At 40.9% G+C, this 12,275-nt stretch overlaps 1 protein-coding gene across 1 annotated transcript in view; it reads left to right on the top strand.

The window, feature by feature from the left end:
• The first annotated feature begins 1 nt into the window (after nucleotide 1).
• Nucleotides 2-12,275, top strand: part of SLC38A6 (solute carrier family 38 member 6) — a 73,379-nt gene continuing 61,105 nt past the window's right edge. The window contains 3 exon segments of the mRNA XM_029239088.1: nucleotides 2-220; nucleotides 1,333-1,463; nucleotides 3,249-3,322. Coding sequence (XP_029094921.1) covers nucleotides 116-220; nucleotides 1,333-1,463; nucleotides 3,249-3,322 — 310 coding nt within the window. The 5' untranslated portion in view covers nucleotides 2-115.

Consider the following 12,275-nt stretch of genomic DNA (forward strand, 5'->3'; position numbering starts at 1 on the left):
GAGGTACGGGAACCCGGAAGGGCTGGGACCATAGCTCCGCCTTTGGCGCGACTACCCGACGGGAGGGCTGGGGTAGTAGCTTGTAGATGGACTGGGTAGTCGGCCAGTGAGCGGCATGGAGGCGCCCTGGGGGATCGTGGACGCTGAGCCCGGCTGGTTTGTCTCTGCCAGGCAGCCCGAAGAGGCGGAGGCGGAAGAGTTGAGCCCGTTGCTTAGCAACGTAAGTTCGCGCCACACGCTTCCCGGCACTTCTCTGAAGTGCCTGCCAAATAAAACCCGGAAAAGAAAGGGGATGGCAAGGGGAGGGGGGAGAAGCTTAGGGCCTGGGGCCCAAAGGCAGCAGCCGAGATTCCGAGGAGTTCTGGCGGAGTTCATGAATGTGATAGGAGCCTAAGGTGTCCTAGAAAGAGAAGCTGAAGTAAAGGTGCAGGCTCAGGTGGAAGAGGTGCAGCAGCGGGTGGAGGCTGGGGACCCCACAGAGGAGCAGCCCCGCGGTTATGTAACTCACTGCTGTTTGTTAGTATCTTTGTCGGCTTCTCGTTTCCTCCACTAGTCTTGTGAGCTTTTTGCAAGAGTCACAAGATTTTTCTTTTCTCGGCTTAGTCATTGGGGACCTGTAAACATCTTAATACAAAGATGCTTAACCGTGAAGGAGCGGAGGTGGCCTGGTAATAAGTATGTAGCACTTCCCTGGCCCTAAAGCCTGTGCAGTGGGCACTTCGGCTCTTTAACTCAAGTCCCAGGGCAATAACAGTTTCTAGGACTTTGTTCCCGAATGCTATTTTAGGGGAGAGTGTTTTCTGGGGTGTATCCTCGCCAGAGCAATGTGAATTGCTTCTATTTATTATATCGTCATTGCATGGCATTCCTGACCATCCTTCCAGTTGGGCAGACTTAATTCATTGAGTGTATAAATAGAGATTAGTTTTGCAGTCCTACTAATTGGGGAGCAACAGTTGTCTGCAGCAGCTCCAAGCTGACTCAGGGATTCAGTAATCACGTGAGCTTGAGGCCATCTGCCTGCTGTCTGTCCCCACCCCGTCTTACCCTATCTTCATCTTTTGCAGCCACAAGGTTGGTTAGTCATGGCTCTTCCTGAAGCCTACTGGGTCTCTGTGCAGGTGGCAATGATTTTCCCAGGAAACTAGGTTCCTGGAGCTGCACTAGTGAGCGGTGAGAAGGGAAGGAAAGGAAACCAGTGCTGGTTGAGCAGCTAGTATGTTACATGATGCCTGTGGTTTGTAAGAGACTTTCTCCATAACGTGTCAGTCATTTCTGAAGGAAATTTGAACTTCACCATTCAAACACTTTATTAAATTTGTGTGCTTACAGGAACTTCACAGACAGGGATCCCCAGGTGTTTCATTTGGTTTCTCAGTGTTTAATTTGATGAATACCATCATAGGAAGTGGCATCCTTGGCTTAGCTTATGTTATGGCTCATACTGGTATCCTTGGATTTAGGTGAGTTTTTTTCTTATTTTACTTATTTTTTTTTCATTTTTATAGTACACTGAGAAGCAAAGAGGTAGGCAGCAGAAGCTGGTATTATACAATTTCTACTTATTTCTGGGGTTTTAGCATTTTCCTCTTACTCTTGTATTGTTGCTAGTCTGTAGCTTGGAGGGATGCTACATAATTTGTATTTTTCATCCAAAGTGTGGCTAATTTTAAAAAATGGAAACTTGATCCACACTTGTTTATAACCTTAAGAAGTGGCTTGTTTGTTGTGTCAAGTTGGCCAAAGTAAATCAAAGTTTATCAGCCATGCAGATGACTTATAAAGAGCGATTTTGTGAGTGTAAATAAAGCACATGATTCTTTCATTTCTCTCCATCTCCTTCTCTCTTCCTACTTAAGTAGTCTTGTTTCACTTTCTGAGGCTAGACATGTATTCTGTGTTCATTCCTTCTCATCTTTTGAGACTCAGCTCATATGCCAGTTTGCCCAAGATAGAAGACATTCCTGTCTTTTCTATGCTTCCATAGTACTTTGTATACTTATTCTTTTGTTATAATATAATGATTTGTTTGCAAGTGAGTTTCCCCACTAAACCCTGAAATCCTTTAGGACTAGACCTTATCCTTAGCATCTAGCACCATGCTTAATAGAATGAACGAACAAGTTTGTTTTGTCAGTAGAAGCAGAACTATTTTTCTAGGAAATTAAAAATACATAGTCTCAAAAAAAATAAAATACACAGTCTCATTTAGGTTCATTTTTGCCTTTATTTTGAAATTCTTGATTAGCAAACCAACTTGCTTTTATTATGGGATGTATTCACGGACTTCCATAGTTTTAAAACTTCAAAGCTATGTGTGACATCTTAGGCAAGACATAATCATGGGACTTATTTCTTAGTTCCCTTTGAAAAATCACATTTTACACTCCAGCGTCTTAAACGCAGATGTATACCACTGAATGGGTGCTTGCTGAATCATATCACAGTTTCCATTTGGTGATGCCAAACTGTTACTTTGTGAGGTCTCTGACATCAGTTGACAAGTGTACTTTCACCTCTCAGTTTTGCTACTGATTAACAAGTATTAAGTGGACTACAAAGATAGAATTTCTTCAACTTCGGGAGCACTCCACTGGGGACAGCTCTCTAGAAGTTTGTCCTGCCAGTACCTTCCTGAGAATAAGTAGGGGATTATTCATGCTGTTTCTTTTCATACTTTTGGCTAGAGGACTCCAATTATTACATTGCACATTTTTCAAATTGTGTCATTAGAAGTGTGTTAACTGTATTTTTTTGGTTTGGTTTGGTGAGTGTGTGTTTAACAGATGCTAGGAAATGCAGTGTTAATTCAAAATTATAGGGAGGTACACATCTTTGGAAGGGGAGGGATAGAGGAAAGAAAACAGAAGACAATGAGATTTCACAACTGAAACTTCTCTCTAGACTTAACAATAGGAAAAATAGTTATAAAAGGGATGTATTACAAGACAACTGAATGGCTAAACCAGCAGTCAGCAGACAAGAGCGCTCAAGAAGGAAATTCTTTTGTCGTTTTAAATAAGCTTTGGTTTTTTTCTGAGTTTTGTTTTAAAAGCAGTACATATTCGTTTAAATAAAATTTGGTAAATATAGAAAGTATCTTCTTACTTTCTTTAATGACCATAATCCAACTACTTAAAGACAGTCCCTGTGAGCATTTCAATGTGAAAAAAAAAATTGTTTTTTGAATGAGATACCATAAAAAAGAAATTTGGGGGGATTTGACCATGTGCTGTTTTATATTTTAGTTTCTTGCTGCTGATAGTCGCTCTCCTGGCTTCTTACTCAGTTCATCTCCTGCTTAGTTTGTGTATTCAGACAGGTGAGTAAAATGTTATGATGATTCTTTTTTTTTTTTTTTTTTTTTTGCAGTACGCGAGCCTCTCACTGCTGTGGCCTCTCCCGTTGTGGAGCGCAGGCTCAGCGGCCATGGCTCACAGGCCTAGCCGCTCCATGGCATGTGGGATCTTCCCGGACTGGGACACGAACCCGTGTCCCCTGCATAGGCAGGCAGACTCTCAACCACTGTGCCACCAGGGAAGCCCTATGCTGGCTCATTTGATGAAGTAGCCCATTGTGATTATATCTATGTACATTGGATTGGCTGTCTCAAATCTCAGATTTCCAGCGGACATACATTATTATTAGGTAGGATGGTTGAAATGGAAAATTTCAAAAGGTCAGGATATGTAGACCCAATCCTACAGGGGAATATCCAAGGACAGAATGCGAGGAGGAAACCAGCATTCTTCCCTGCCTTTCTCCACAACATGTGACATAGTTTTCTGGGTTAGATAAGGGGAAGCACCTGAAAGGTGTTTAAAGGATCCAGACCTTGTGTTATGGGGCAGTAGACAGGTGTTCATGCTGGTCATCTTTCTCGTAGGGTGATCATCTCCTCGAGAACACCTTCCCAGATCTACTACTGCCATCTCTGTCCCCCTTATATGTGTATGAGTTTTTTCCATTTGAAACTTTATTATGCAGTTCAGTCATTTATTGAATAAGTTCTTTTAAGTTGCAATAAACAAAAGTGTATGAATTATGGAACTGCTTTCATAAGGTTTTTCTTTTGGCATTAACAAATACTCTATGTCCATCAGTCATGGTCTTTTTTTTTTTTTAACATCTGTATTGGAGTATAATTGCTTTACAATGGTGTGTTAGTTTCTGCTTTATAACAAAGTGAATCAGTTATACATATAAATATGTTCCCATATCTCTTCCCTCTTGCGTCTCCCTCCCTCCGACCCTCCCTATCCTACCCCTCTAGGTGGTCACAAAGCACCAAGCTGATCTCCCTGTGCTATGTGGCTGCTTCCCACTAGCTATCTATTTTACGTTTGGTAGTGTATATATGTCCATGCCACTCTCTCACTTTGTAACAGCTTACCCTTCCCCCTCCCCATATCCTCAAGTCTATTCTCTAGTAGGTCTGTATCTTTATTCCCATCTTACCCCTAGGTTGTTCATGACATGTTTTTCTTTCTTAGATTCCATATATATGTGTTAGCATATGGTATTTGTCTTTCTCTTTCTGACTTACTTCACTCTGTATGACAGACTCCAGGTCCATCCACCTCACTACAAATAACTCAATTTCGTTTCTTTTTATGGCTGAGTAATATTCCATTGTATATATGTGCCACATTTTCTTTATCCATTCATCCGATGATGGACACTTAGGTTGCTTCCATCTCCTGGCTATTGTAAATAGAGCTGCAACGAACATTTTGGTACATGACACTTTTTGAATTATAGTTTTCTCAGGGTATATGCCCAGTAGTGGGATTGCTGGGTCATATGGTAGTTCTATTTGTAGTTTTTTAAGGAACCTCCATACTGTTCTCCATAGTGGCTGTACCAATTCACATTCCCAACAGCAGTGCAAGAGTGTTCCCTTTTCTCCACACCCTCTCCAGCGTTTATTGTTTCTAGATTTTTTGATGATGGCCATTCTGACAGGTGTGAGATGATATCTCATTGTAGTTTTGACTTGCATTTCTCTAATGATTAATGATGTTGACGATTCTTTCATGTGTTTGTTGGCAATCTGTATATCTTCTTTGGAGAAATGTCTATTTAGGTCTTCTGCCCATTTTGGGATTGGGTTGTTTATTTTTTTGCTACTGAGCTGCATGAGCTGCTTGTAAATTTTGGAGATTAATCCTTTGTCATTTGCTTCATTTGCAAATATTTTCTCCCATTCTGAGGGTTGTCTTTTGGTCTTGTTTATGATTTCCTTCGCTGTGCAAAAGCTTTTAAGTTTAAGCTTCATTAGGTCCCATTTGTTTATTTTTGTTCTTATTTCCATTTCTCTAGGAGGTGGGTCAAAAGGGATCTTGCTGTGATTTATGTCATAGAGTGTTCTGCCTATGCTTTCCTGTAAGAGTTTGATAGTTTCTGGCCTTACATTTAGGTCTTTAATCCATTTTGAGCTTATTTTGGTGTATGGTGTTATGGAGTGTTCTAATCTCACACTTTTACACGTACCTGTCCAGTTTTCCCAGCACCACTTATTGAAGAGGCTGTCCTTTCTCGACTGTATATTCCTGCCTCCTTTATCAAAGATAAGATGACCATATGTGCATGGGTTTATCTCTGGGCTTTCTATCCTGTTCCATTGATCTATATTTCTGTTTTTGTGTTAGTACTATACTGTCTTGATTACTGTAGCTTTGTAGTATAGTCTGAAGTCAGGGAGCCTGATTCCTCCAGCTCGGTTTTTCTTTCTCAAGATTGCTTTGGCTATTTGGGGTCTTTTGTGTTTCCATACAACTTGTGAAATTTTTTGTTCTAGTTCTGTGAAAAATGCCAGTGGTAGTTTGATAGGGATTGCATTGAATCCGTAGATTGCTTTAGGTAGTAGAGTCATTTTCACAATGTTGCTTCTTCCAATCCAAGAACATGGTCTATCTCTCCATCTATTTGTATCATCTTTAATTTCCTTCATCACTGTCTTATAATTTTCTGCGCACCGGTCTTTTGTCTCCTTAGGTAGGTTTATTCCTAGATATTTTATTCTTTTTGTTGTAATGGTAAATGGGAGTGTTTTCTTAATTTCACTTTCAGATTTTTCATCATTAGTGTATAGGAATGCCAGAGATTTCTGTGCATTAATTTTGTATCCTGCTACTTTACCAAAATCATTGATGAGCTCTAGTAGTTTTCTGGTAGCATCTTTAGGATTCTCTATGTATAGTATCATGTCATCTGCAAACAGTGACAGCTTTATTTCTTCTTTTCCGATTTGGATTCCTTTTATTTCCTTTTCTTCTCTGATTGCTGTGGCTACAACTTCCAAAACTACGTTGAATAAGAGTGGTGAGAGTGGGCAACCTTGTCTTGTTCCTGATCTTAGTGGAATTGGTTTCAGTTTTTCACCATTGAGGACTAGGTTGGCTGTGGGTTTCTCATATATGGCCTTTATTATGTTGAGAAAAGTTCTCTGTCTACGTACTTTCTGCAGGGTTTTTATCATAAATGGGTGTTGAATTTTGTCAAAAGCTTTCTCTGCATCTATTGACATGATCATATGGTTTTTCTCCTTCAGTTTGTTAATATGGTGCATCACGTTGATTGATTTGCATATATTGAAGAATCCTTGCATTCCTGGAATAAACCCCACTTGATCATGGTGTATGATCCTTTTAATGTCCTTTTGGATTCTGTTTCCTAGTATTGTGTTGAGGATTTTTGCATCTATGTTCATCAGTGATATTGGCCTGTAGTTTCCTTTCTTGGTGACATCTTTGTCTGGTTTTGGTATCAGGGTGATGGTGGCCTCGTAGAATGAGTTTGGGAGTGTTCCTCCCTCTGTTATATTTTGGAAGAGTTTGAGAAGGATAGGTGTTAGCTCTTCTCTAAACGTTTGATAGAATTCACCTGTGAAGCCATCTGGTCCTGGGCTTTTGTTTGTTGGAAGATTTTTAATCACAGTTTCAATATCAGTGCTTGTGATTGGTCTGTTCATATTTTCTATTTCTTCCTGATTCAGTCTTGGCAGGTTGTGCATTTCTAAGAATTTGTCCATTTCTTCCATTTTATTAGCATAGAGTTGCTTGTAGTAATCTCTCATGATCTTTTGTATTTCTGCAGTGTCAGTTGTTACTTCTCCTTTTTCATTTCTAATTCTGTTGTTTTGAGTCTTCTCCCTTTTTTTCTTGATGAGTCTGGCTAATGGTTTATCAATTTTTTTATCTTCTCAAAGAACCAGTTTTTAGTTTTATTGATCTTCGCTATCATTTCCTTCATTTCTTTTTCATTTATTTCTGATCTGACTTTTATGATTTCTTTCCTTCTGCTAACTTTGGGGTTTTTTTGTTCTTCTTTCTCTAATTGCTTTAGGTGCAAGGTTAGGTTGTTTATTCGAGATGTTTCCTGTTTCTTAAGGTAGGATCGTATTGCTATAAACTTCCCTCTTAGAACTGCTTTTGCTGCATCTCATAGGCTTTGGGTCGTCGTGTCTCCATTGTCATTTGTTTCTAGGTATTTTTTGATTTCCTCTTTGATTTCTTCAGTGATCACTTCGTTATTAAGTAGTGTATTGTTTAGCCTCCATGTGTTTGTATTTTTTACAGATCTTTTCCTGTAATTGATATCTAGTCTCATAGCATTGTGGTCAGAAAAGATACTTGATACAATTTCAATTTTCTTAAATTTACCAAGGCTTGATTTGTGACCCAAGATATGATCTATCCTGGAGAATGTTCCATAAGCACTTGAGAAAAATGTGTATTCTGTTGTTTTTGGATGGAGTGTCCTATAAATATCAATTAAGTCCATCTTGTTTAATGTATCATTTAAAGCTTGTGTTTCCTTATTTATTTTCATTTTGGATGATCTGTCCATGGGTGAAAGTGGGGTGTTAAAGTCCCCTACTATGAATGTGTTACTGTTGATTTCCCCTTTTATGGCTGTTAGTATTTGCCTTATGTATTGAGGTGCTCCTATGTTGGGTGCATAAATATTTACAATTGTTATATCTTCTTCTTGGATCGATCCCTTGATCATTATGTAGTGTCCTTCTTTGTCTCTTGTAATAGTCTTTATTTTAAAGTCTATTTTGTCTGATATGAGAATTGTTACTCCAGCTTTCTTTTGATTTCCATTTGCATGGAGTATCTTTTTCCATTTGCATGGATACTCCGTTTGCATGGAGTATCTTTTTCCAGGATGGAAAAAGATACTCCATGCAAGTGGAAATCAAAAGAAAGTCTGTATGTGTCCCTAGGTCTGAAGTGGGTCACTTGTAGACAGCATATATATGGGTCTTGTTTTTGTATCCATTCAGCCAGTCTGTGTCTTTTGGTGGGAGCATTTAATCCATTTACATTTAAGGTTATTATCGATATGTACGTTCCTATTCCCATTTTCTTAATTGTTTTGGGTTTGTTATTGTAGGTGTTTTCCTTCTGTTGTGTTTCTTGCCTAGAGAAGTTCCTTTAGCATTTGTTGTAAAGCTGGTTTGGTGGTGCTGAACTCTCTCAGCTTTTGCTTGTCTATAAAGGTTTTAATTTCTCCATCAAATCTGAATGAGATCCTTGCTGGGTAGAGTAGTCTTGGTTGCAGGTTTTTCTCCTTCATCACTTTCAGTATGTCCTGCCACTCCCTTCTGGCTTGTAGGGTTTCTGCTGAGAGATCAGCTGTTAACCTTATGGGGATTCCCTTGTGTGTTATTTGTTGTTTTTCCCTTGCTGCTTTTAATATGCTTTCTTTGTATTTAATTTTTGACAGTTTGATTAATATGTGTCTTGGCGTATTTCTCCTTGGATTTATCCTGTATGGGACTCTCTGTGCTTCCTGGACTTGATGAACTATTTCTTTTCCCATATTAGGGAAGTTTTCAACTATAATCTCTTCAAATATTTTCTCAGTCCCTTTCTTTTTCTCTTCTTCTTCTGGGACCCCTATAATTCCAATGTTGGTGCGTTTAATGTTGTCCCAGAGGTCTCTGAGACTGTCCTCAGTTCTTTTCATTCTTTTGTCTTTACTCTGCTCTGCAGTAGTTATTTCCACTATTTTATCTTCCAGGTCACTTATCCATTCTTCTGCCTCAGTTATTCTGCTATTGATCCCTTCTAGAGTATTTTAAATTTCATTTATTGTGTTGTTCATCGTTGCTTTTTTCCTCTTTAGTTCTTCTAGGTCGTTGTTAAATGTTTCTTGCATTTTCTGTATTCTATTTCCAAAATTTTGGATCATCTTTACTATCATTATTCTGAATTCTTTTTCAGGTAGACTGCCTACTTCCTCTTCATTTGTTTGGTCTGGTGGGTTTTTATCTTGCTCCTTCATCTGCTGCGTGTTTTTCTGTCTTCTCATTTTGCTTATCTTACTGTGTTTGTGGTCTGCTTTTTGCAGGCTGCAGGTTTGTAGTTCCCATTGTTTTTGGTGTCTGTCCCCAGTGGCTAAAGTTCGTTCAGTGGGTTGTGTAGGCTTCCTGGTGGAGGGGACTATTGCCTGTGTTCTGGTGGATGAGGCTGGATCTTGTCTTTCTGGTGGGCAGGTCCACGTCGGGTCGTGTGTTTTGGGGTGTCTGTGGCCTTATTATGATTTTAGGCAGCCTCTCTGCTAATGGATGGCGTTGTGTTCCTTTCTTCCTGGTTGTTTGGCATAGGGTGTCCAGTACTGTAGCTTGCTGGTTGTTGAGTGAATCTGGGTCTTGGTGGTGAGATGGAGATCTCTGGGAGATTTTCGCCATTTGATATTACATGGAGCTGGTAGGTGTCTTGTGGATCAGTGTCCTGAAGTTGGCTCTCCCACGTGAGAGGCACAGCACTGACTCCTGGCTGCAGCACCATGAGCCTTTCATCCACACGGCTCAGAATAAAAGGGAGAAAAAGTAGAAAGAAAGAAAGAGAATAAAATAAAGATAAAATAAAATAATGAAAATAAAAAATATTAAGAAATAAAATTTTTTTAAGTTAAAGAAAAAACAAAACAAAAACGGATGGACAGAACCCTAGGACAAATGGTGAAAGCAAAGCTATACCGACAAAATTTCACACAGAAGCATACACATACACACTCACAAAGAGAGGAAAAGGGGAAAAAATAATATATCTTGCTCTCAAAGTCCACCTCCTGAATTTGGGATGATTCGTTGTCTATGCAGGTATTCCACAGATGCAGGATACATCAAGTTAATTGTGGAGATTTAATCCGCTGCTCCTGAGGCTGCTGGGAGAAATTTCCCTTTCTCTTCTTTGTTGGCACAGCTCTCTGGGTTCAGCTTTGGATTTGGCCCCGCCTCTTTTTGTAGGTCGCCTGAGGGCGTCTGTTCTTTGCTCAGACAGGACAGGGTTAAAGGAGCAGCTGCTTCTGGGGCTCTGGCTCACTCAGGCCAGGGCGAGGGAGGGGCACGGAGTGCGAGGAGAGCCTGCAGTGGCAGAGGCCGGCGTGACGTTGCACAAGCCTGAGGCACGCCGTGTGTTCTCCCGGGGAAGTTGTCCCTGGATCCCGGGACCCTAGCAGTGGCGGGCTGCACAGTCTCCCGGGAGGGGATGTGTGGATAGTGACCTGTGCTTGCACACAGGCTTCTTGGTGGCGGCAGCAGCAGCCTTAGCGGCTCGCCCCCACCTCTGGAGCTCCTTTAAGCAGCGCTCTTAAACCCCTCTCCTCGCGCACCAGGAAACAAAAGAGGGAAGAAAAAGTCTCTTGCCTCTTTGGCAGCTCCAGACTTTTTCCCGGACTCCCTCCCGGCTAGCCGTGGTGCACTAACCCCTTGCAGGCTGTGTTCACGCTGCTAACCCCAGTCCTCTCCCTGGGATCTAAGCACCGAAGCCCGAGCCTCAGCTCCCAGCCCATGCCCGTCCCAGCGGGTGAGCAGACAAGCCTCTCGGCTGGTGAGTGCCAGTCGACCCTGATCCTCTGCGCTGGAATCTCTCCGCTTTGCCCTCTGCATCCCTGTTGCTGCGCTCTCCTCCGCGGCTCAGAAGCTCCCCGCTCCGCCACCCTCGGTCTCCACCCGCGAAGGGGCTTCTAGTGTGTGGAAACCTTTCCTCCTTCACAGTTCCCTCCCACTGGTGCAGGTCCCATCCCTATTCTTTTGTCTCTGTTTTTTCTTTTTTCTTTTGCTCTACCCAGGTACGTGGGGAGTTTCTTGCCTTTTGGGAGGCCTGAGGTCTTCTGCCAGCGTTCAGTGGGTGTTCTGTAGGAGTTGTTCCACGTGTAGATGTATTTCAGATGTATCTGTGGGGAGGAAGGTGATCTCCGCGTTTTACTCTTCCGCCATCTTCCGTCTCTGCAGTCCTGGTCTTTTTATCTGTCTAATCTCATCTTTTTTAAAAAAATATTTATTTATTTATTTGCCAGGTCTTAGTTGTGGCACGCGGGATCTTCAATCTTTGTTGTGGCATGCGGGATCTTTTAGTTGCAGCATGTGGGAACTTTTAGTTGTGGCATGCAGGATTTTTAGCTGTGGCATGTGAGATCTAGTTCCCTGAGCAGGGATCGAACCCAGGCCCCCTGCACTGGGAGTGCGGAGTCCTAGCTACTGGACCACCAGGGAAGTCCCTAATCTTGTCTATTTTTGGATTAGGTCAGTTTTGACTCCAGAATCATGAGTTTAATTCTTATGTGGGTGGGTTCACTTTGCCATATATGATCTTTGTTTTCAGACTTTAAGAAGCAGAATAGATACATAAAATAGATAAAAATAGGATTATTCTGGCTGAAACAGGTGAGGGAAGCTCACAGGTATTTCTTGAGTATTTTGTCTTCAGAGCATAGTTCTAAATCCACAGCTCTAGTCTGTTTAATCTGTCTATGCATCAGACACACCTGCAGATCGTTCTGTAAACAGAGGTTTCTAAGCCTCAGGGATTCTAATTCCAAGAATCTGAGGTGGGACTCAGGAATATATTTTTAAAAGTCCTCCAGGGGATTCTTATGCAAAACTGATTTAGCATCCGTAGTTCATAGCTGTAACTTGTGCCAATGCTTTTGGCCATCCAACCCACAAATATATTCCTCTGCTTTAAAGGGGCTTGGGTGAAAGTGTGGACAGATAAAAATACTAGGAAACAATGCAATGATATTAATCTCAAAGTAACAAATTGTTCATAACAACATCCCAAGTTCAGGAATAAGATCATTAAATGAGTATATTTGTAAATCCTGCTGAAACTTGACTGGAATTTTAATGACATGTTTTGAAATTTTGCTTCTTTGTGTAAAAAAATTATTTTTACTTAATTGTGATCATTTAACATCTTAATATGTTATTTTATCATGGGTTCTACTAAAAGATTAATACTTTAGTCAACTACATG

This window comes from Monodon monoceros, unplaced genomic scaffold, assembly GCF_005190385.1.
Source record: "Monodon monoceros isolate NGI ecotype Baffin Bay Population unplaced genomic scaffold, NGI_Narwhal_1 Super_Scaffold_21, whole genome shotgun sequence".
NCBI classification, from domain to species: Eukaryota; Metazoa; Chordata; class Mammalia; order Artiodactyla; family Monodontidae; genus Monodon; species Monodon monoceros.